Source organism: Megalobrama amblycephala, linkage group LG1, assembly GCF_018812025.1.
Source record: "Megalobrama amblycephala isolate DHTTF-2021 linkage group LG1, ASM1881202v1, whole genome shotgun sequence".
In the NCBI taxonomy this organism is placed as follows: Eukaryota; Metazoa; Chordata; class Actinopteri; order Cypriniformes; family Xenocyprididae; genus Megalobrama; species Megalobrama amblycephala.
Window position 1 is genome coordinate 19720612 of NC_063044.1, and position 20528 is coordinate 19741139.

Genomic DNA, 20528 nt, shown 5'->3' on the forward strand with positions numbered 1-20528 from the left:
GGATTGTTTTCTGAAATATTTAATAAGATTAAGCCAGGTTAAGCAATTGCTGATAATTTCTTGCTTTGTTTTGTTTTCTTATTTTGTTTTTCTATATATTGGTATTAAAACGTACTTAAATGATAAAGTTAAAGTTAAACAAGTATGATGCTCATGTTTAATGATGTACTGTAGGTGACTGTCCAGATAAACCAGGGTAGTCCTCATAAGTCATAATTAAATCAGGACACGCCCACTCCCGCCCCATCCTCACAGTGCTGTAGAATGTCAGGTCTTCATATTTCCAAACTGCTTCACTAGAATTAAATTCTGAGCAGTCAGCGTTTTACCCCATGCCATAAGGAGCAGTTTAATGTTTCTTATTAATTTCTATGACAATGGGAAAGGTGGGTCCCCATAAACCACAATGGAACTTATTTGGAAAAAAAGTCCTTATAAACCACCCGTACCAGTATAGGTGTGTGTGTGTGTGTGTGTGTGTGTGTGTGTTGGGTTATGTGGTTTACATGGACAACACGCCGGACATTTCACCTGGGCTACCCGGACCTAAGGGTAATACGGGGACTATGCCAAAGTCCTCATAAACCAAAGAGTGTAACGGCATGTGTTAGTGTCTGAACAACATAAATTCTCTTTTTCTTTGAAAGTCCTCATTTACCACTTGACCTGATTTTGAGTGTATCCCAGTGTATCAGAACAGCGACCCCATCGCTGGGTTCTATATTGCAGTTTCATACACATTTCTGATACACACGGTGCATTTTGGCGGGCCGTCTTGTGATTGGCTGGTTTACGCACGTGGGCGGTACCAAACGGAAGTCGACTGGAAGGTCCGCCCAGAGCATGGCAACCTTAAATGGACCACACCCTGGAAGCGTCAGCTCGACATCATGGATTTAATGGATTAATTACATACAGGTAATATTTATATTTGTAAATATTGTTGCATTTTTGCATGAAGAAGTGTTTCCTTTTAGCAAGAAATTATCTTGTAAGTTACAATTAGTGTATAATGCTATATATTAGCTGAGCTAGCTTGATTGGCTATCAACATCTCCTGCTCATTAAGCCTCAGGCTAAAGAGGTGGAGGACAGCAGGTAGAGATGAGGACAGAAGCAACATTGCCAGCAGATCAAATTTAGTAGTTTTGTTTTTAAAATGAAAGCTAGCTAGGTTAAGTTGAGCTGTGGCTAATGGCATGGCTTAATGAGCAGCGCGTTGTCACATGGCCTGCTCGTTAAGCCTCTTTTAGCATTTTCAAGAGATATCATTAATAGGAGTACTTTCAGGCCATTTAATACATGTAAGGTGTTTATGATGCTCTGTTAGTGTACTAAAAATATAAATGAATTGGTACCCAAAGTAACCAACCACAATGATCAATATACAAAATATGAGGAGAAACAGACCTGACATTTATTTGGTGCAATGTGTAGAGTGATATTTTTAAAAAAATGTTAATATAGATCTTTACACTGTTCATTTAGTTAGCTGAAGACAGAGGCAGTAGTATAAGCACCATTGTTTCTATAGTAACCAGCATAATGTCTGGGTTTAAACTACTTTCCAAAGATATGACTGTTGAATCTAGTGAACTTGTATGGGACCATTCTTTGACCAGTCAGATGCATGTTAATTATTTGAATAAATCTAATGCCAGAAGCATCACAGTGATAACATTTTATGCCCTGGTTCTTTTTAATGTCAATTCATATTAACCAAAGAAACCAAATTTAAAAGGACTTTGAACCCAAAAACACAATGTGAATCCCATTACTGTCACAACGAGAGAGAAAATGTAGAGAGTATGATATGAAGAGAAGAGAATCTGACCAAATATGTATTAATTTATAATGTTATCCTGGAAAACTAAACACAGCTGCTGTTAGTTAACTTTTTTTCTTGCTACCTGTCTGTTATTTTTGGATGATAACACTGAACAATATGGTCTATGAAGCCTACTAGAGATTCACTCGATTTGGTTTTTGATTAGAGAAATTATCTTATGTGGTCAGTGACTTTCTACAATCAGAAAACAAAATCAGTTGGAGGCAGGATGAAATTTAGTCTGAATGTGGTCTGGCACAGCTGGAGATTAAAGCTACTGTCATCCTCCTGTTATGTAGTACAGACTCCCACCAGCCTGTTACTTTGTGAGAAAGATGATGTTACACTTTTTAATGTATTCTTAAAAGAATCTATAAAATATGCATTGTGCAGTTATTAGCACATCATCTGGCTTCTGTCCAGATACATAACTATGTACGTTACTAATTTACACAGACTTTTGTTTTCTGATTATGCTTGTCCCTGTGAACACTGTAATGCTAACGATAACTTTTGGTATTTTAGACTGTGACATCTGTAAACATGCAGCGGCGTAGACGCATTAATCCAAAGGATGATGCAAGATTTTATGTTAATGCTGAAAGTGATAAAGTAGGACTTGACATCAAGTACATCAATGCTGTAAAAGGTAAGTTGAATCTTCTGATTGTTTAATCATGATTCAACTTCAATACATATCACTTTTTGCCACTTATTTGTTGTTTTGTCTTTGAATTAGGTCATGGCATCTTCACCTCTGTTCCATTTGAAAAAGGAGACTTTCTATTGGAATACAGAGGTGATCTAATAAACAAGCAAGAACGTGAGAGGAGACAGAGAATTTACCATAACCGCCTCAAAGTGTTTATGTTCGAGTTCCATTTTAATGGAAAACTGTGGTGGTACGTGTATATATATCTCTGGTTAATCTAATCAGAATTATGACTCTTTCTCTTTTCTCACGTCAGGTTAATTTACATTGCATTAGTATAAAAACTGATTGTTTTGAAAATGTTACTTGTTTTTTTTTCTAGTGTTGATGCAGCAACAGAGAATGGGTCCCTTGGCAGGCTCGTGAATGACGACCATATAAATCCTAATGCCAAGATAAAGTACCTCACTGTTCAAGGGAAGCCCCATCTCTGTTTGTTTGCAGTTCGAGACATAAGTCCAGGAGAGGAGATCACCTATAATTATGGTGACTCAGACTGGCCATGGAGATGCAAGGTGGTCAAAATTTGACTTTGTGAAATTGATAGTTCTCATATAAGAAATGCTTTAACCATAGAACATTTCACATACCAAAATACTGTACATTTTTCATCTAGCTTCAGGTGGAACATGATTTTTATAGCTTTTGTTAGCACCATCTACCCAGCACACCATAGCAAAGATACTGACCATTACAGATTGGTAGAACAAAAACAATGAAGTCATCAGATGCTGTGTTCTTTAGAGTATAGTTTTCATAGTCCACAGTCTACAATATTTTGTTTTTCCTTTTTTACAGGGCCTTGATGACGAAATGGCTCCAAAGATTGGTGGTACCACAAATCCCCCATCCACAATTGATGATACTGAAGAGGTATATCTTCTCAAACGATAGATTTTTATAGATATCTTGCTCTGATTGTTAATATCTTCGAAAAGTTGTCAGTGAGTTTTAAAGCAAGGCTTTCCTCTGTCTTTCTGTCAACGGTAGAATGGTTTCTTTTTTTATTTAGATGGCAAATGTCCTCTCTAGTATCACGTTCCCAGGACTTTCTCTTTATTGTCCCTTGTCTCTGTTTCATCTTCTACAGCTGACAACTGAGAGCAAGTGCATCCATACTGCCGTCAGCCATCCGAATCAGACTAGTCCCGAGCTCGGTCCACTCACCAAAGTTGGAGAGGTAAATTAAATCTAATGTACAACTTAGTGAAGTTATTTGTGGCAAAATGGTAAATCTACCAACCCATTTCAATATGCATATATGCGTGTGTGTGTGCAGTCGCCTGAGTAGAACATGCTTTATGTGGACTATGAAATGGAAGGACATTGTTCAAACATGCTTTTTCAGGCTTCCGTCAGTATAATATCTGAGTGTATGTGTATCAAACCATGAACCCCACCCAAATATGACTTGGGAGGTCCATACAGTTTAGAGTGTCCTGTCACCAGTAGCTTCACTTTGGTTTTTAAAAACACTTGGACTGCCTGCATTGGATCTGCATGTTGGTTTAATGTGAATGCTAAGTTGTTTGGTTACATTTGCACCCTATTAGTTATAGAGGGCTACAAGTCAGCTCCTGGCATTGAGGCTAACCACAAATTCACAATCTACAATTTACAATTTGAAGAAGGTATAGCTTCATATAGGATATGCTATAAATAAGCTGCATATAAATAAGATGCACTATAAATAACAAAATATAATGCAATAAAAGGGTAATATGTATGAGCTAAATTAAATGTCACATTGGTATTGGATTTAAAGTGATTAGATATCGACATGTAAATATGAAATATATTTGTCCAAACTTTGACACAAATTAATACTGCAATTAAATTGTTTGCCAACAGTGTCAAAAACACAGCCTGGTGTGCGCAACAGTATCCTCCTTGGACAAGTGTGTTCATTGTGTGGGACCCGTATCTTCCTTCAAGTGGCTTGGCTATCGATGCACAGGTTAGATATTTAGTGAATTAGTATAGAGTGTACATGTGTTGTGCTCTAACCACTTAAATAGACCTGCTGTGTTAACATTATTTTACTCAATGTGTTACAGTTTGTTCAGGGGTCTGGCATAAATCTTGCCTCAAGCAAACTAAAAGAGATGACTTTAACAGCACAGCACAGGTGAGTATCTACTGAGTGAGTGTTGAACTTGAACTGTCTAAAAGATTCAATCACCATGTAAAATAATTTGCTTTCTCGCCAAATCAGGTGCAGCAGTCTCCTAAGGCTTCTGAGGATGAACTGCTGTCAGATCAGGACAAAATTCCACATCCAGAATTGGACCAAATATCATCTGATGATGAGGACATGTCTGACAAGGAATACGTACCTGACTCGGAGTCAGAATATGATGAAGATTATGATTCAGATGCCAGCATACCCTTAAAGTCAAGTCAGGCAAGAGCTGCACATATTCAAGTAAAACCAGTAATACCTGATGTTGGAACATCTTATGGGTCGGACACAGGCACCCTACTTGAAGCCCTACACACATGAAGAAAGCCTTAAAGTCCACATGAGAATTCACACTGGAGAAAATCCATATATCTGCCGACAATGTGGACAGAGTTTCAGTTATAAAAGAAGCCTTATAGGCCACATGAGAATTCACACTGGAGAGAAGCCTTACACCTGCCAACAATGTGGAAAGAGTTACACACGTGAAGAAAACCTTAAAGTCCACATGAGAATTCACACTAGAGAAAAGCCTTTCACCTGCCAACAATGTGGAAAGAGCTACACACGTGAAGAAAGCCTTACAGACCACATGAGAATTCACACTGGAGAAAAGCCATATATCTGCCGACAATGTGGAAAGAGTTTCAGTCGTAAAAGAAGCCTTAAAGTCCACATGAGAACACACACTGGAGAAAAGCCTTAAGGCAGGAACACACCTTAGTTTGTTCCTGCCTTAAGTAGTTTTTTAGGGTAGTTTTTGTTCGTCGGCCGACTAAGGCTATGTCCACACAAAGCCGGAGCTTACCCTATGCAATCTTTTTTTTTTCCTTGTCCTGTGTCCACACAAAACCTCTGAAACAAATCAAAACGATGTATTTACATGCCAGACCAGTATGTGGCACTGTAATTCTGCCACAGAGATACACTTAAAGCAGCGAATAAGACTTGGAGCATGAGCATAAACCTTGCGCGCTGTATACAAACTATAGTAAAGCTTAGGGATAACGCTTTATTTTGGCTCAGTGGCTTCTACAACATTAACACAAGCATCTAGAGTCAGCTATTTTTGTTGCTGCTGTTTTGTGCGGTTAGCGGGGTCTGACTAGGGTCGACACGTGGGGTGATGACATCATAGTTTCTCAAAACATACAGATAGGCTGTACACACAAAAACGCAAAGACGGCGTTTTCAGATTTATCCACTCTGGGGGCCGGTTTAAAAAAATAGCGGTTTTACCTTCCGAAAACGTCGGATCCGTGTGGACAAAACGCCTATCTGATACAAAATTTGTGCGTATTCACAAAAATGTATCTCTGTCCCACACCGTCGGCTGAAGTTGGTCCTCATTGGCTGTTTTTTTTTCCGGCTGATTCGACATGTTGAATCGGCATCGGAGCTCCTCGGTCCATCTGATCATTCTGATTGGCTGTTCAGATACTGAAACCTGCTGGTTCGGAAAGGCATTTTTTGGTGTGTCAGGGCAACTTTAGACACAGATGCTGCCGACGTGAGCCAAAACCACAGTCTGCTTTCGGTGCCACTAGTTCGTTGATGTTGGCTTTGTTGTATTCCTGCCTTTACACCTGCACTCTGTGCGGGAATGGCTTCAACATGGTAACGAAGCCTTAGGGAACACATGAATATTCACACTGAAGAGAAGTCATTTACATGTGGTCAGTGAGGAAAGAGTTTCATATTTAAAGGGGACCTTAAGGTCCACATGAGGATTCACTGGAAAGAGAACGGTTTTAGAAGTCATCACTGGAAAGAGCAGAGGTCTAAAGAGTACCTGAAAACAATTCTTGAATAAATGTACACATATTTTACAATAAAAATGACTGCGTTATAAGTTAAAAGTGCCCAATTCTAATACCCCCTTTCCACCGGCACGAACCGGGTGCTAGTTCAGAGGTAGTGCCAGTTCGGAGTTGGTTCAACTGACGAGCCTTCTAAGAACCGGTTTGTCTTTCCACGGGCTAGAGAGCCAGGTCTTATGTCATTGTATACGTCTCATATTTCACAGGAAAGCTAGCGGTGCAGCGGAGCGCCAAACACAAACACACCACACCAAGCTTGTTCGAGATGCATCAGCTTCCCGCAGAGAGACCCGTGGCACTCCAATGTCACCCGCCGAATCGGTCCGTGCTGCTCCGATGCATCTCGAACAAGCCTTCTAGCGTGCATTTGAACGGTTTTAGCGCGGAACTTTGCTTTGTGTTTAACAACACTAGCCACATGGATCCAAGCTCATACAGAATAAAGTATCCATGTTTAAAGTTTTTATAGACATATTTCACATATTTTCCTTCACCAAACCTGAACCAGCACGGTATATGCACACATATTTCATCAAGTCTTCTTCAAATAAATTATATGTGCAAATTGGACACTGATACAGTGGTGTGGCCTATCACAATGACATGATTATTCTAATAGACAAAAGACTGGTTTAGATTGAAAATTCAAAGAAAAATGGACAAAAAATACATTGTCTTTATTCTTTCTGTGTTTGTGTTGTTTATCATGAGACTGCAGTGCTCGTAAACATAATCAAAGTAGCCTATTATTAGCTCTTTTAAATATTCTTTTGCCCTTGTGCTTGGGAGTTTGTTGTCATTTTCTCTGTGCTCATATATGTTAATATTCATTATTCTGTATAATGAATGTTGTAGCGTCTGGATCAATCAGCCACACAATTATTCATTGTATTTAATGAATTACCCATGAACTCACTCTATCAAAATTCTGTGAACCCATCCCCCTAAAACTGCAACTAGCATCCCAAACGTAGCTAAACCACAGGCAGAACGAGGTGTCCTGTTACAGATACTTGGACCTTTTACGATCAGGAGGAATTTTGCAGAGACTAGTGACTCTGACTTCATTCTTTCTGAGAAGGACAAATAAACTCTCTTAATCCTATGTATTCTCTATATAACCACTCGGGAAATGTATAAACATGTATCCATGTTTCCCATCTCATGACTTTCCTTTCATTAGGCTTTATTCTATGTATTAATTCTCTCTTTTGAACTATTTTGGTATTAATGTTCCATAGTTGCAAATGTATAGTTAACTCAAATCACATTGGCAACATCATTTCATTCATTTCCTATTTGGTAATTTATGTTACTAACTCTGTGACATGTTAGTATTATAAGAATCTAGAAGGTTATTCTCTCATTCATCCAATCCAGTGTCTTAAGCTAATATCTTGCTACAGAACAAAGACTCGTAAAACTTCCCTCTGAAAGGGAAACTCCTTATTGGCTCAGACACCTCAAGAGGGTGTGACATCTTCACCCCTTATATTCACTGATCTCAAGATCAAACTCTCTTCTGTTTCTCTTTTACTGACAAATGATGATGTTAAGATGATGCTGTAAGAAGCTAGAAGCTTCTGTGAAACCCCAAGCATGTGCCAGGCTTCGGCCTAGAAACTTCCATTCACCAAAGATCCTCTGAATCCAACTGGTTCTCTTTCATCAAGACAAGTTTAGCAAAGATTCAACGGGAGCCTCCACAAATTGCATCAGGACAGATTTAATTCAACTTGGAGAGACATGCAAGTATCAAACATAGTCTCCTTATCTGATACACTGAGTATCCTTACCCCTTTTAAAGAAGGGCCTGTTAAAACTAAACTGATGGTTTGCTCAAGGCTGTTGATCTGCTGAATTTCAAACAGTGCTGTAACTTCTTGCTTTCCTGTACTCTGCTTTAGCTCTCTCTCTCTCTCGGTAAACTGTATGCATGTATGTGTGTGAATGTTAGAGTAGTTAAGTGTTTAGTTAATAAAGTCTTGTTCATGTCACACGTAAAGTTGTCCGTGTTTTGCGCTCATATACTGGAGTCCCTATTCATGTCGATCCTGACTTACAGGCTCTTAGTAGTACTGTACAATAAGATTGTTATTTCCCATAACCTGGAAATGAACATTTCTTAGAATTCATAAACAATTAACACTGTGTGTTCATTGGACAACGGGTTAATTGATTGTAATATTATTTTTATTACATTAAGTTAATTTTATTAACTGATCCAAATATTAACAATTAATTATAACTAGTTATGATTAATTATTCATATTTATTTTGAGCTAATTTGCTACAATGCACACGTCCGTTTTTAATGCGTCTTGACTGTCGTACAGTCTGACATTAATGACAGCTGAGATCCCACAGTGTGATATGAGGATCATGTTCATACAGTCTGACAAGCAACCATCGTAAAGGACTATTATAAATCGCACAGTGTGAATCCGGCTTTAGTCAAACCTCATAAATCCGACAACCTCGTGAATGAAGTGCCGCACGCAGTTTGGACATCTCGTCTATGCAATGCAAAGGTAAATTGAGATCTGATGTTTGAAAAAAAAAAAAATTGTAACGTGTTAGAGTCTTTACTCAAAAACACTGTCTATAAAGGGTACGTATTTAAAGGGAGCAAGAAGAGGAAGCGGAGAAGAGTCTTCATCTGATATGTCCCGTCTAGTTGTAGCCAATATGCTATGCTATATGATGTAAGTGCAGTATGTGGAAAATAAAGTGTTTTTAACCTTAAACTGCATAAACGCATTGCATTACGCCAAATACACAAAATAATGTTCTTTTTTAGCAGCATCATGTGACCCCTTTAAACAGTTTTAACATTGGCCTGAAACAGACATTTCGATCAACTTCATTTCCATATTGTGAAGAATGGTTTATGTCAAAAGCCTACTGTTTTCAATCCACATAACCAGTCATTTCATTTGTGAACCCATCCCAGGAGTACTTGGATGGATGCTATGAGCTAAAAAAAAAATAGATGGGTTTTATGTAGTGTATAATATAATAGGTAGTTGGATGGCTAAACTTCAATGAGCAAGCCCATTATATTTTTATTAAAGCCACATTATTATTTTGTATTTTGCATAAATATAAATGTATTTTTTCCTTGTAAAGTTAAAAGCCCTTAAATTTTACTTTGTCTTTAAGCAAATTGACCCGGATATTTACATTTGTATATTATTCATGTTGATATTTGTAATGGAAAATAGCTACACATACCACAGTTATTAGAATAAATCTACTTGTTATTTTAGTTTTACAAAAAACAACAACAAATAATTAACCATAATTTTATTTATTTTGAAAATGTGCAAACACTGTATGCATACTTTCACTTGAGTATACTTTTTATACCGAAATACTGTTTGATATATCAGGAGAGGCAAATACCAATGAATCTTTTCCCACTTCACACATGTATCAGCAATTGTATTGAATTACTTGCCTTCTGATGAGTTTGCTGTATTTTCAGTCTGATCATTCTTGCGTGCAGATACAACTATAGGGGGAAGCAAGCATAGTTCAGCATTAAAGAAACACCTGAAAACATGTACATAAGCAGGGTTGCCAACTCAAACATTTGGGTTTGTCTAACATTATTAGGCTGCCCAACTAAATCTCAAAACATAAGACAACAGAAAATAAATCTACTGGTAGGAGATTTCTGTTACAGTAGAGACACCGGAGACAGATGTAAAAGCAGTTTGGATGTTTATTTGGATAATCAGCAGAGCAACGGGTAAGTGCAATGATGGATATGATAATCGTGGAGATGAAAGAGAGGTAATACTGTCCTTTGTTTGTGTTGCAGATGCAGGTAGATGAAGACGTTGGAGCTGGCAGACGGGAACACTCACACACACAGGTAGGTAGAGACACGAGGAGACCAGGAGACGATGGAGAGTATGGAGACAGGTAAGTATCGCTTTGGGAGTCCTTGAGGTAAGCATACAACTTGTGTATAACGAACGAGACCGGACAATGTGTGTGTGTGAGTGTGGGGCTTAAGTAGTGCGGTGATGATTGTGATAATGAGTTGCAGGTGGCGGTGATCAGTACTCCGGTGATTGAGTGCGTGGGTAAGGGAGTGAGGTGGAACCTGACGTGTCTGTGACAGTACCCCCCCTCCCACAGCCCGCTCCTGAGGGCCGAGGACCCCGACGTCGTGGTGGTCGTCCTCGAGGTCGTGGGGCAGGTCTGTCTGGGTGGTTGGTGTGGAAAGTCTGTAACAGAGTAGGATCAAGGATATCATTCTTGGGGACCCATGAGCGTTCCTCAGGGCCATAGCCTTCCCAATCCACCAGGTATTCTAAGAGACCACCACGGCGCCGGGAGTCCAGGATCTCTCGCACCACGTAAGCAGTTCCATCGTCCAGGATGAGTGGAAGGGGGGGCTCGCCGGCTGCCACGTCAGGTTCTGTGGAAGGAAGAACAGAAGGGTGGTGAGGTTTTAATAGTGGCACGTGGAAGGTGGGATGAATTCTTTTGTACTGTGCAGGAAGTTGTAATCTGTAGGTGACGGGGTTGATCTGTCGAAGGATGGTGAACGGGCCAATGAAGCGGGGACTCAGCTTCTTGCAGGGCAGGCGCATCCTGATGTCTCTGGTGGACAGCCAGACCTTCTGCCCCGGTTGGTAGGTTGGAGCTTGGGAGCGCCGAAGGTTGGCTGTCATCTTGCGCCTGCGCAGGGCTCTCTGCAGCTGGTGGTGAGCTGAGTCCCATACCCTCTCGCTCTCCCGGAACCAGTAGTCAACTGCAGGAACGTTGGAGGGTTCCCCGTCCCAGGGGAACAGTGGGGGTTGGAAACCGAGTACGCATTGGAAAGGTGTTAATCCAGTAGTGGCTTGACGGAGGGAGTTCTGGGCGTACTCGGCCCAACCCAGGTACTGGTTCCAGGAGTCCTGGTGGCCGTGACAGAAGGTACGCAGGAAGCGGCCGATCTCCTGGATCTTCCGTTCCGTCTGCCCGTTCGACTGAGAATGGTATCCAGACTACTGACGGTCACACCCAGGAAGGAGAAGAACGCCTTCCAGACTCAAGAGACGAATTGAGGTCCTCTGTCAGAGACTATATCTTCGGGGATTCCATAGTGACGGAAGACATGGTTGAACATTAATTCCGCTGTGGCCATGGCAGTCGAGACCTTCCAGGGGTATTAGACGGCAGGCTTTGGAGAAACGGTCTACGACGACCAGAATGCAGGTGTGACCACAGACTCTGGGAGATCGGTGACGAAGTCCACTCCCAGGTGTGACCAGGGTCTCTCAGGAACGGGCAGAGGATTGCTTGTTGGAAGATGGCGTGGGCTCTTGGAGATGGCGCACTCCCTGCAGCCCTGCACGTACCTTCTGACGTCGCTGGCCATGTTGGGCCACCAGAAGCGCTGTTTAAGCAGCGAGAGGGTCTCATTGACCCCCGGGTGACCAGTGCCAAGTGAAGAGTGAACGGAGTGCAGGAGTGGAGTGCGTCGTGTCCGGGTGATGTAGCGTAAGCCTTGGGGGCAACCCGGCGGAGTGCGTGAGGAGGCATTGGAGGAGGGTAAGGTCTCTTCTGACCATTCGATGGGGCTCACGAAGATGGTTTCAGGCAGGATAGGTCCAGGTTCGTCGCTCTTTTCCTCGGGAGCGTGGAGACGTGAGAGAGCATCGGCTTTGAGGTTCTTGGCACCAGGGCGGTATGAAATGGTGAAGTTGAATCGTGAGAAGAACATTGCCCACCGGGCTTGACGAGGGTTGAGTCGCTTAGCAGCTTTCAGATACTCGAGGTTCTTATGGTCAGTTAGAGCTTGGAATGGGTGGTTTGCTCCCTCCAACCAATGCCTCCACTCTTCAAGGGCGAGCTTGACAGCCAGGAGTTCGCGGTCCCCGATATCATAGTTCACCTCCGCCGGGTTGAGCTTACGGGAGAAGAAGGCGCATGGATGGAGCCTACTTGGATTCCCCTGCTGCTGCGATAGTACTCCGGTGGTGGAGGCGTCCACCTCCACGTCGAATGGCAGGTCTGGATTGGGGTGGACGAGGAGGGGAGCGGTGGTGAAGGCCTTCTTGAGCGACTCAAAAGCTTCTGTGGCAGGCTGGGACCAGGACAGAGACTTGGGCTGCTTCCGGAGGAGGTTGGTGAGTGGACTGACAATGGTGCTGTAATTCTTGATGAACCGACGGTAGAAATTGGAAAATCCGAGGAAACGTTGGAGTTCTTTTATGGTACTTGGAGTGGGCCAGTTCTGGATGGCAGAAACCTTCCCCTCGTCCATCCGGATGCCACTGTGGTCAATCACATATCCCAGGAAGTGGACTGAGGGCTGATGGAACGAGCACTTCTCTGCTTTTAGGAAGAGATGGAACTGCCGTAAGCGCTTGAGGACCTCCGAAACGTGGTGGCGATGTTCGGCCAAGCTCCGGGAGTAGATGAGGATGTCATCAATATACACGAGAACGAACTTGTGGAGGAACTCCCGGAGCACCTCATGGATGAAATCCTGGAATACGGAGGGGGCGTTGACCAGGCCATACGGCATAACTAGGTATTCATAGTGGCCGGTGGGCGTGACGAAGGCGGTCTTCCACTCGTCCCCCTCGCGTATCCGGATGAGGTTGTACGCGCTGCGGAGGTCCAGCTTGGTGAACACAGTGGCACCGCGGAGATGTTCCAGGGCCGCTGGGACGAGGGGAAGTGGATACCGGAATTTCAGTTATCTTGTTTAATGAACGGTAATCAATGCAAGGCCTCAAGCCTCCGTCCTTCTTGGCCACGAAGAAGAAGCTTGAAGCAGCAGGGGAAGTAGACGGGCGGATGTATCCTTGATTAAGGGCCTCTTTGATGTATTCCTCCATGGCCTTCTCCTCCGGTACTGACAGGGGGTATATGCGTCCCCTAGGCACTGGTTCACCCGGTAACAGATCGATGGCACAGTCCCATGGCCGGTGTGGAGGAAGCTTGGAGGCGCGTTGCGGGCAGAAGACGTCACTGAAGGGGGCGTAGTCGGGTGGAACTTCGACGGAGCGTTTTTCCACAGGACTTTCGATGGAGGTAGCGTTGATGGAGAGACTTGTGGAGAGAGGAGATCTTGGAATAGGAAGTTCTGGGAAACAGCCAGGGAAGCAGTGTTCGCCCCACTTCAGGACTTCGCCCGTGCGCCATGAGATGTTGGGATTGTGGAGTTCCAGCCACGGGCGCCCTAGAACCACGTCAGCGGTGGATTCCTCCAGAACCAGCAGATGGATGGATTCAGTGTGGAAGATACCCACGTGCAGTTGAAGGGGTCCAGTGACGCGTCGAATCATCTTGCGGCTCAGGGGTTTGCCCGTGATAGAGTGGACCTGGTAGTTAATCGGAGAAGGCGAGGTCTTGATCCCGAGGTGTCGACAGAGGGCGCCGGAGATGAAATTTCCTGCTGACCCTGAATCGAGGAGCGCCACCACTGGAATGGAAGCATTAGCAGCAGTAAGGTTTACTACAGTAGTGAGTGGTTTCATCTTTTGGATAGAGGGAATGATAGCACTCACCACGGGTCGAGGAGGACGGGTTGGGCATGTGGAGATGACATGCCCAGGAGATCCACAGTATAAGCAAAGATTCAGGGTCAGCCTTCTCTGTCTTTCTGTGGGTGACAAACGGGAGTTATCCACTTGCATGGGCTCGGGGGCTGGTTCTGGGGAGCTGACGGGTTCGGACCGACGGAGGAGAGGTGTAGTCTGTGGCTGGCCCTGGTGCTCGAGGAGACACGACTGCATACGAGAAACCACGCGGATGGCGAGTTGGATGAATCTTTCAAGTCCTATGGAGTCCTCGTATGCAGCGAGATGCAGCCGCACATTAGGCTCCAGACCTTGTCGAAAGGTAGTGATGAGGGCTTGTTCATTCCATCTGCTGGTTGCGGCGAGCGTTCTGAACTGCAAGGCATAATCGTTAACAGTCTTATTTCCTTGTTTCAAATTGTACAATTTCTCACCAGTTGAAGAATCAGCCAAGGGTTTTCCGAAGACTTCTCTGAAGTGGGTGACGAATGCCGCGTAGGATTTGACAACTGATCCTTTTTGAGTCCAGAGGGAATCTGCCCATTGCAAGGCCTTACCTTGCAGTTGGGAAATAATGAACGCTATTTTCGCTGTGTCGGTGGGGTAGAGGTGCGGCTGCATCTCCAGGACCAACTCACACTGAAGGAGGAATCCGCTGCAATCCTCCGCCGATCCTGAGTAGGGCGCCAGTTTGGCCATGGGACTGGCGGTGAATACAGGCGATGCAGAGGTGACTGTGGAGGTGGTGGCAGCAGCGGTAGCTGGTGCTGGTGACGGTGACGGTGGTTGAGGAGTGAGTGCTCGCCGAACTGCGTCCACGAGCTCCTGGAAAGGGTCTTGACGGCTCATGCTGATGGTTAGCTGTTATGGTCCGGTCTTCTGTTACAGTAGAGACACCGGAGACAGATGTAAAAGCAGTTTGGATGTTTATTTGGATAATCAGCAGAGCAACGGGTAAGTGCAATGATGGATAATGATAATCGTGGAGATGAAAGAGAGGTAATACTGTCCTTTGTTTGTGTTGCAGATGCAGGTAGATGAAGACGTTGGAGCTGGCAGACGGGAACACTCACACACACAGGTAGGTAGAGACACGAGGAGACCAGGAGACGATGGAGAGTATGGAGACAGGTAAGTATCGCTTTGGGAGTCCTTGAGGTAAGTATACAACTTGTGTATAACGAACGAGACCGGACAATGTGTGTGTGTGAGTGTGGGGCTTAAGTAGTGCGGTGATGATTGTGATAATGAGTTGCAGGTGGCGGTGATCAGTACTCCGGTGATTGAGTGCGTGGGTAAGGGAGTGAGGTGGAACCTGACGTGTCTGTGACAATTTCCAACCAGCATGGGACATTATTGGTCCAAAACAAATATTTTTGAATCAATTTAACTGATATAAAGTGACAAATTCTGCTAGTTAATGATAGTTTATTATCATGGGCATGGTAATGTTTCAGGCAGATGACAAATGCCAGTAGACCAGGAATATTTTTAAACAAGTGGTTCATTCATAAATGTTACGGAAGAGGATTAGGGCCAAGCAATAATAAAAAATAAAAACCATCTCGAGATTAAAGTTGTTAAATTTAGAGAAAAAAGTCGAACTGAAATGTTGAGAATAAACTCGTTAAATTACGAGAAAAAACTCGAGATAAAATGTTGAGAATAAACTCATTAAATTACGAGAAAAAAGTCATTAAATTAGGAGAACAAATTCGTTAAATTATGAGAAAAATGCCGTTAAATTTCGAGAAAAAATTCGAGATAAAATGTTGAGAATAAAGTCATTAAATTACGAGAACTCGCTAAATTTCAAGAAAAAAGTCGAGATAAAATGTTGAGAATAAAGTCATTAAATTATGAGAATAAAGTCAATAAATTACGAGAAAAAAGTTGTTAAATTACGAGAATAAATTCGTTAATTTAATGACTTTATTCTCAACATTTTATCTCAACTTTTTTCTCGAAATTTAACATTTTTCAGAATCAGAATCAGAAAGAGCTTTATTGCTAGGTATGTTGTTTACACATACTAGGAATTTGTTTTAGTGACAGAAGCTCCACAGTGCAACAGAGTGACAGCGACAAGACACATAAAAGAATAAAATAATAATATACAAATTTACAAGATAGACAAAGTGCAAAAAAAAGCAAAAAAAGAAAATTTAAATAAATGTAAATTTAATAATCTCATAATTTAACGAATTTTTTCTCGTAATTTGACGACTTTTTTCTCGTAATTTAACGACTTTTTTAAAAAGTAACAAGTTTATTCTCAAGATGGTTTTATTTTTTTATTATTGCTTGGCCCTAATCCTCTTCCGTATAAATGTAGTTTGACAACAACGCCATTTTCTCAATTTTTGTTCAAACTTTTTCTTTTTAAATGAAACTTGCATTCAGTGTTGATAGAGAATGCACTATTTAGTAGTAGGCCTATCTGTGCTGACTTTTCAAATCCCTGTTATGGGCAAAGACAGATAAAGGATTTTTTAAGCTCCTATTTGAAGCTTTTCGAAATGTGTGATGGCCACGGCGGAATTTTCTGTTTAGCATGATTCATGGGTAATGTAGGTTTCCACCACAAATCCAGCTGATAAACATGATTGTTCATTTAAAAAAAGTAGTTGAAATAATGCGAACAGATGGCTTCATTTTTTAGTTATCCTTAAAGAAAAATCTAATTCCCAGAGGAGAAAATAACTGGAGATCTATTGTTTCGCGCTTCACAATGACTGTTAAAGAAACACAGTGGGCACATCAACATGCCGTTTTCACGCTGAATTGAGGAACTTTAGGGAGCAAACGTTTCAGTGCAAATAGTTTTGCGATTGAAAAGATTTATACCTTAAAACGGCCGATCCCCGACCAGTACCCTGACTAGTGAACTAGGGAGCTGACAGTAAAAAAAAAAAGGCCTTTCTGAATTAGAAACTGTGGACAGACAAGGTATATGCCGTTTATATCATAACAAATTATTTTTGCCACACCGTGCAGAATGTTTTTTAAATAATTCGACCAGTAAAATACGTTATTCAATTAGTAAATAACATCAGAGGTAATATTAGGTAGTTATCTAAATAGCAGGAAACATTAATAGAAAAAGTATCTTGTAAGTTACAACAAAGCATATTGGCAATTTACAGCATTATGTTTAAATACATAAAAAAGAATGGCAGGGTTTCACAGACATGGCTTAGATTAAGCTGTTAGGCCTTATTTCAATTAGGATTTTTAACTACCTTTTTATAATGTGCCTTAGAAAAAAAAACATTACTTGTGTGCCAAACAATTGCCCTGACATATTTTAAGATATGTCAGTGCAAGCTCTTTTCAGTTAAAACCAGTAGAATCTGTCTGCGGACTGCAAGAGGTGGGTGTAACAAGAAAGGGGCGTAACTTGAAGTTGTCCAAATCACACAGAACCACGCGAGATGTCAAAACGAAATGAATCGGAGAACCGCAATCCCAGGAATGCATTTCCAGGACCCTAGTTTTAGAGGACCGAAACAAGTGCCACCAAGGCAGTATTTTAACCCTTTTTTTTTTTAAAGAGGTTTTTAAAGGTTTATTACACCCAATTACTGCTTTCTTTATTGCAATTAAATCAGGTTTCTAGGAATGTTGAGTAATTATTGGGTCCAAGTTGCATAATTTAATAACTCATCAAGTAAAATAAACAAGGAATGGTATAGCCTTTTCAGTCAATCACATTTTCAAGTACAGAGGGAAAACACAAGGATGACTCTGGGGGTAGATTTAAGATTGTGTATATTTTATAAAATAATATATTGCAACAGTTGAATTTGAACACACACAAAAACAAATTTGTTCATGACGTGAACCACATAGGAAGAACTTCATGCACAACGTCTTCACTGACTCCTAAGAGAGAGAAAGATAGAGAAGTGAATGAAATAAGGAACATTTAGTTGAACTTGTTCAACTCTCTAATTTTTAATTTCAAATTTTAAAGATCTTAGTCACCACAGAACACACACATTATATACGATACAAAATTATATCAATCTTCATACCAAATAATGTTCATATTACTGTTATTGCATACTGTTCAAAGATTTGGGTGAACAGGTTCTTGAAACATTCATGTCAATAAAGCACATCTGGACCGAGAAAAAAAAAATAATAGAGAGAGATGCAAGAGATCTGACTTTTCCTGTCCTTTAAATATTTAAAGCACACACTGTGATGTATGCAGCAGCACTACCTACCAACTGGATGCTCTCCCTTCTTTTCTCAATCGTTTCTCTATCGTTTCTCTATCATTCTGTTAAATTCCTCCACTTCACTGAAATAGTAAATAAAAAAAATAATCACTGCTGGTTTAACAGAAATGCTGTTAAAAAAATAAAAGGATACGTTGGACATTGTGTAAAAACAATTCAATTTTCTACACTTACCTGTGATGATAATGTGGACCAGAGAGGAAGACCTGCTCAGCATCCTTCAGAGACAAATTCTGAAGCCCAGCCAGGCCATATATGATGGCCTATCAAAAGAAAATTGTTAATTGAAATATGGTCTGTAGATAAGCAGCATATGGTATAATATACAGTAAGAGTTTGAAAGGGCAGAAACATGCACAATACATTATATTGTTATGCATACCTCTGGAAATAGACCACCACAGATTAACTGCACTTCATCTGTGAAGCTCAGTTTCGTTGGTGTCTTATGTAATACTGACTTCAGAAAAGCAAAAAGGTTGTCCTGTTGTTCCTTCACTGTCAAGGTAGACAGGCACCTGGCGTAAGGACTTCGGAGGATACCACTTTGAAGTCTTCCCATTGAGTACGTCCTACGGGGAAATTATTTTGCCACAATTATTACAATTATTTTGTTGTAATAGGATTTTTAAGTGTATTGTGTGGTCGCCGTTAGTGAAGGAACAACTGACTTTAAAGCTAGAATATGCAGAATTGGAGAAACAAGCAAGACTAAGGTAGATTTTGAAAGCAATCAACCAAAAATATTCCACCCCATACATTTAGGGCTTATTTCAAAGCCAAACCTCAAACAAATTAGCATGCACTGCCTAAATACTGCTGGTGGAGGAAGACTCTGCTGAAGATCAATGAGTGCATGGGCAGAGTGTGGGCAGGTAGGTAGGTGACCAATCACAGACAGGATTTTTTTTGGCCTGTCACTGCCAATAAATGGGGCGCATAGTTGACAATATTTTTAACAAAAGCCCTGGTTGATTTATTTACTGCGAGTGATGAATATGTCTAAGTACCACCAAATGCAGTTCAGCTCCCGGTGACTGTACAATGAAGTCCACCACCTCTTTTCCTGTGCAGTGCGGTCAAAGACAGCCTGCATGTGGGCTGGAATTTCCTCAGTGATGGCACGCTTTCTTGGCACTCTGAATATTGGCTGAAAGGTTCCCTGTAACAAGCTTCTGGCCTCATCAGTCCAGAAGGCAAACCTCTGGCTATACCTTTCAAACATTAACAAGATTAATCTAGAATATTGTGTTGTTTATCTACATATGTGTATATGTACACATACACACATATTTTTAATTTGTCCCTTTCCTTCAATATAAACAAGTATGTGTATAAGAAACATTTAAAGTATCAATTTCACCCTTCTGAATCAACTCACCTCCTGGAATTGAAACCCTGTGCCTGTCACAATGGAGAGTGTATACTGAAACAGAAGAAGGAAAACATCTTATTTACTATGTTGACAGAAACATGCATTTGCTTACCACACACACACACACACACACACACACACACACACACACACAAATGGACACTTTACCATAAGCATAAAAATCCCACAGTCATTTCCACAGATCTGGTGTGGCAAGCCCTAAAATCAACCAAAAAAATAAGGTAAGATTAGTTATACATGAAACATGACTGTAGATCAAAGCTACTGTCTTCTCTGTCACATGTCTTGTATATGAAATGCAAATTACAGGCAATCATATTTCATTGTAATATCAAATGATGCAATATATTATTCACCACAATATCATGCCCAGTCTTCTCAGTCCAGCTCCCTGTATCAATTTTCTGAGCAAGATCTCTATACAAGAAAAAATATAAATAATTTGAAACAGATAGATGTGACAACCACTGAGACGTTATCAGCTGAAACATATCAGTACAGGCTATAGGAACGTAGCCAAAATGTAAGTTGCTATATGAACATAGCAAACAGTAAGCCTCAAATGTGGACCTAAATATGGCTCTGTACTCAGCATCACCGAACCCAGACTCATGCAATGTGTACTGCGAGTCTAAAAAGAGGATCTCTCTCAGGAGTGGCTTCATGATCTATAATGTGATAATGGTTAAAGACATTCACATAAGTTTAAAAGTCATTAGGACAAAGAGTAGAGCTGCAGTTCACTTTGTTGGAATACACATGAACTAACCAACTTAATTACCAATACGTATACTATGTAGTATTTAGTAAC

At 41.3% G+C, this 20528-nt stretch overlaps 1 protein-coding gene across 1 annotated transcript; it reads left to right on the forward strand.

Moving 5' to 3' along the window:
• Positions 1–848: 848 nt before the first annotated feature.
• Positions 849–5115, forward strand: LOC125244988 (serine-aspartate repeat-containing protein G-like). Its single transcript, XM_048155399.1, has 8 exons — positions 849–918; positions 2354–2477; positions 2568–2730; positions 2863–3413; positions 3631–3720; positions 4392–4497; positions 4598–4668; positions 4756–5115. The coding sequence occupies exons 4-8, from the start codon at positions 3354–3356 to the stop codon at positions 5041–5043; spliced, it is 615 nt and encodes a 204-aa protein (XP_048011356.1). The 5' UTR covers positions 849–918; positions 2354–2477; positions 2568–2730; positions 2863–3353; the 3' UTR covers positions 5044–5115.
• Positions 5116–20528: the final 15413 nt, after the last annotated feature.

Coding starts and splice junctions, on each gene's coding strand:
- LOC125244988 (XM_048155399.1), top strand. CDS start 3,354: ATGGCTCCAAAGATTGGTGGTACCACAAATCCCCCATCCACAATTGAT. Junction 3,721..4,391: donor CACTCACCAAAGTTGGAGAG/GTAAATTAAATC, acceptor GTTTGCCAACAG/TGTCAAAAACACAGCCTGGT. Junction 4,669..4,755: donor ACTTTAACAGCACAGCACAG/GTGAGTATCTAC, acceptor TCGCCAAATCAG/GTGCAGCAGTCTCCTAAGGC.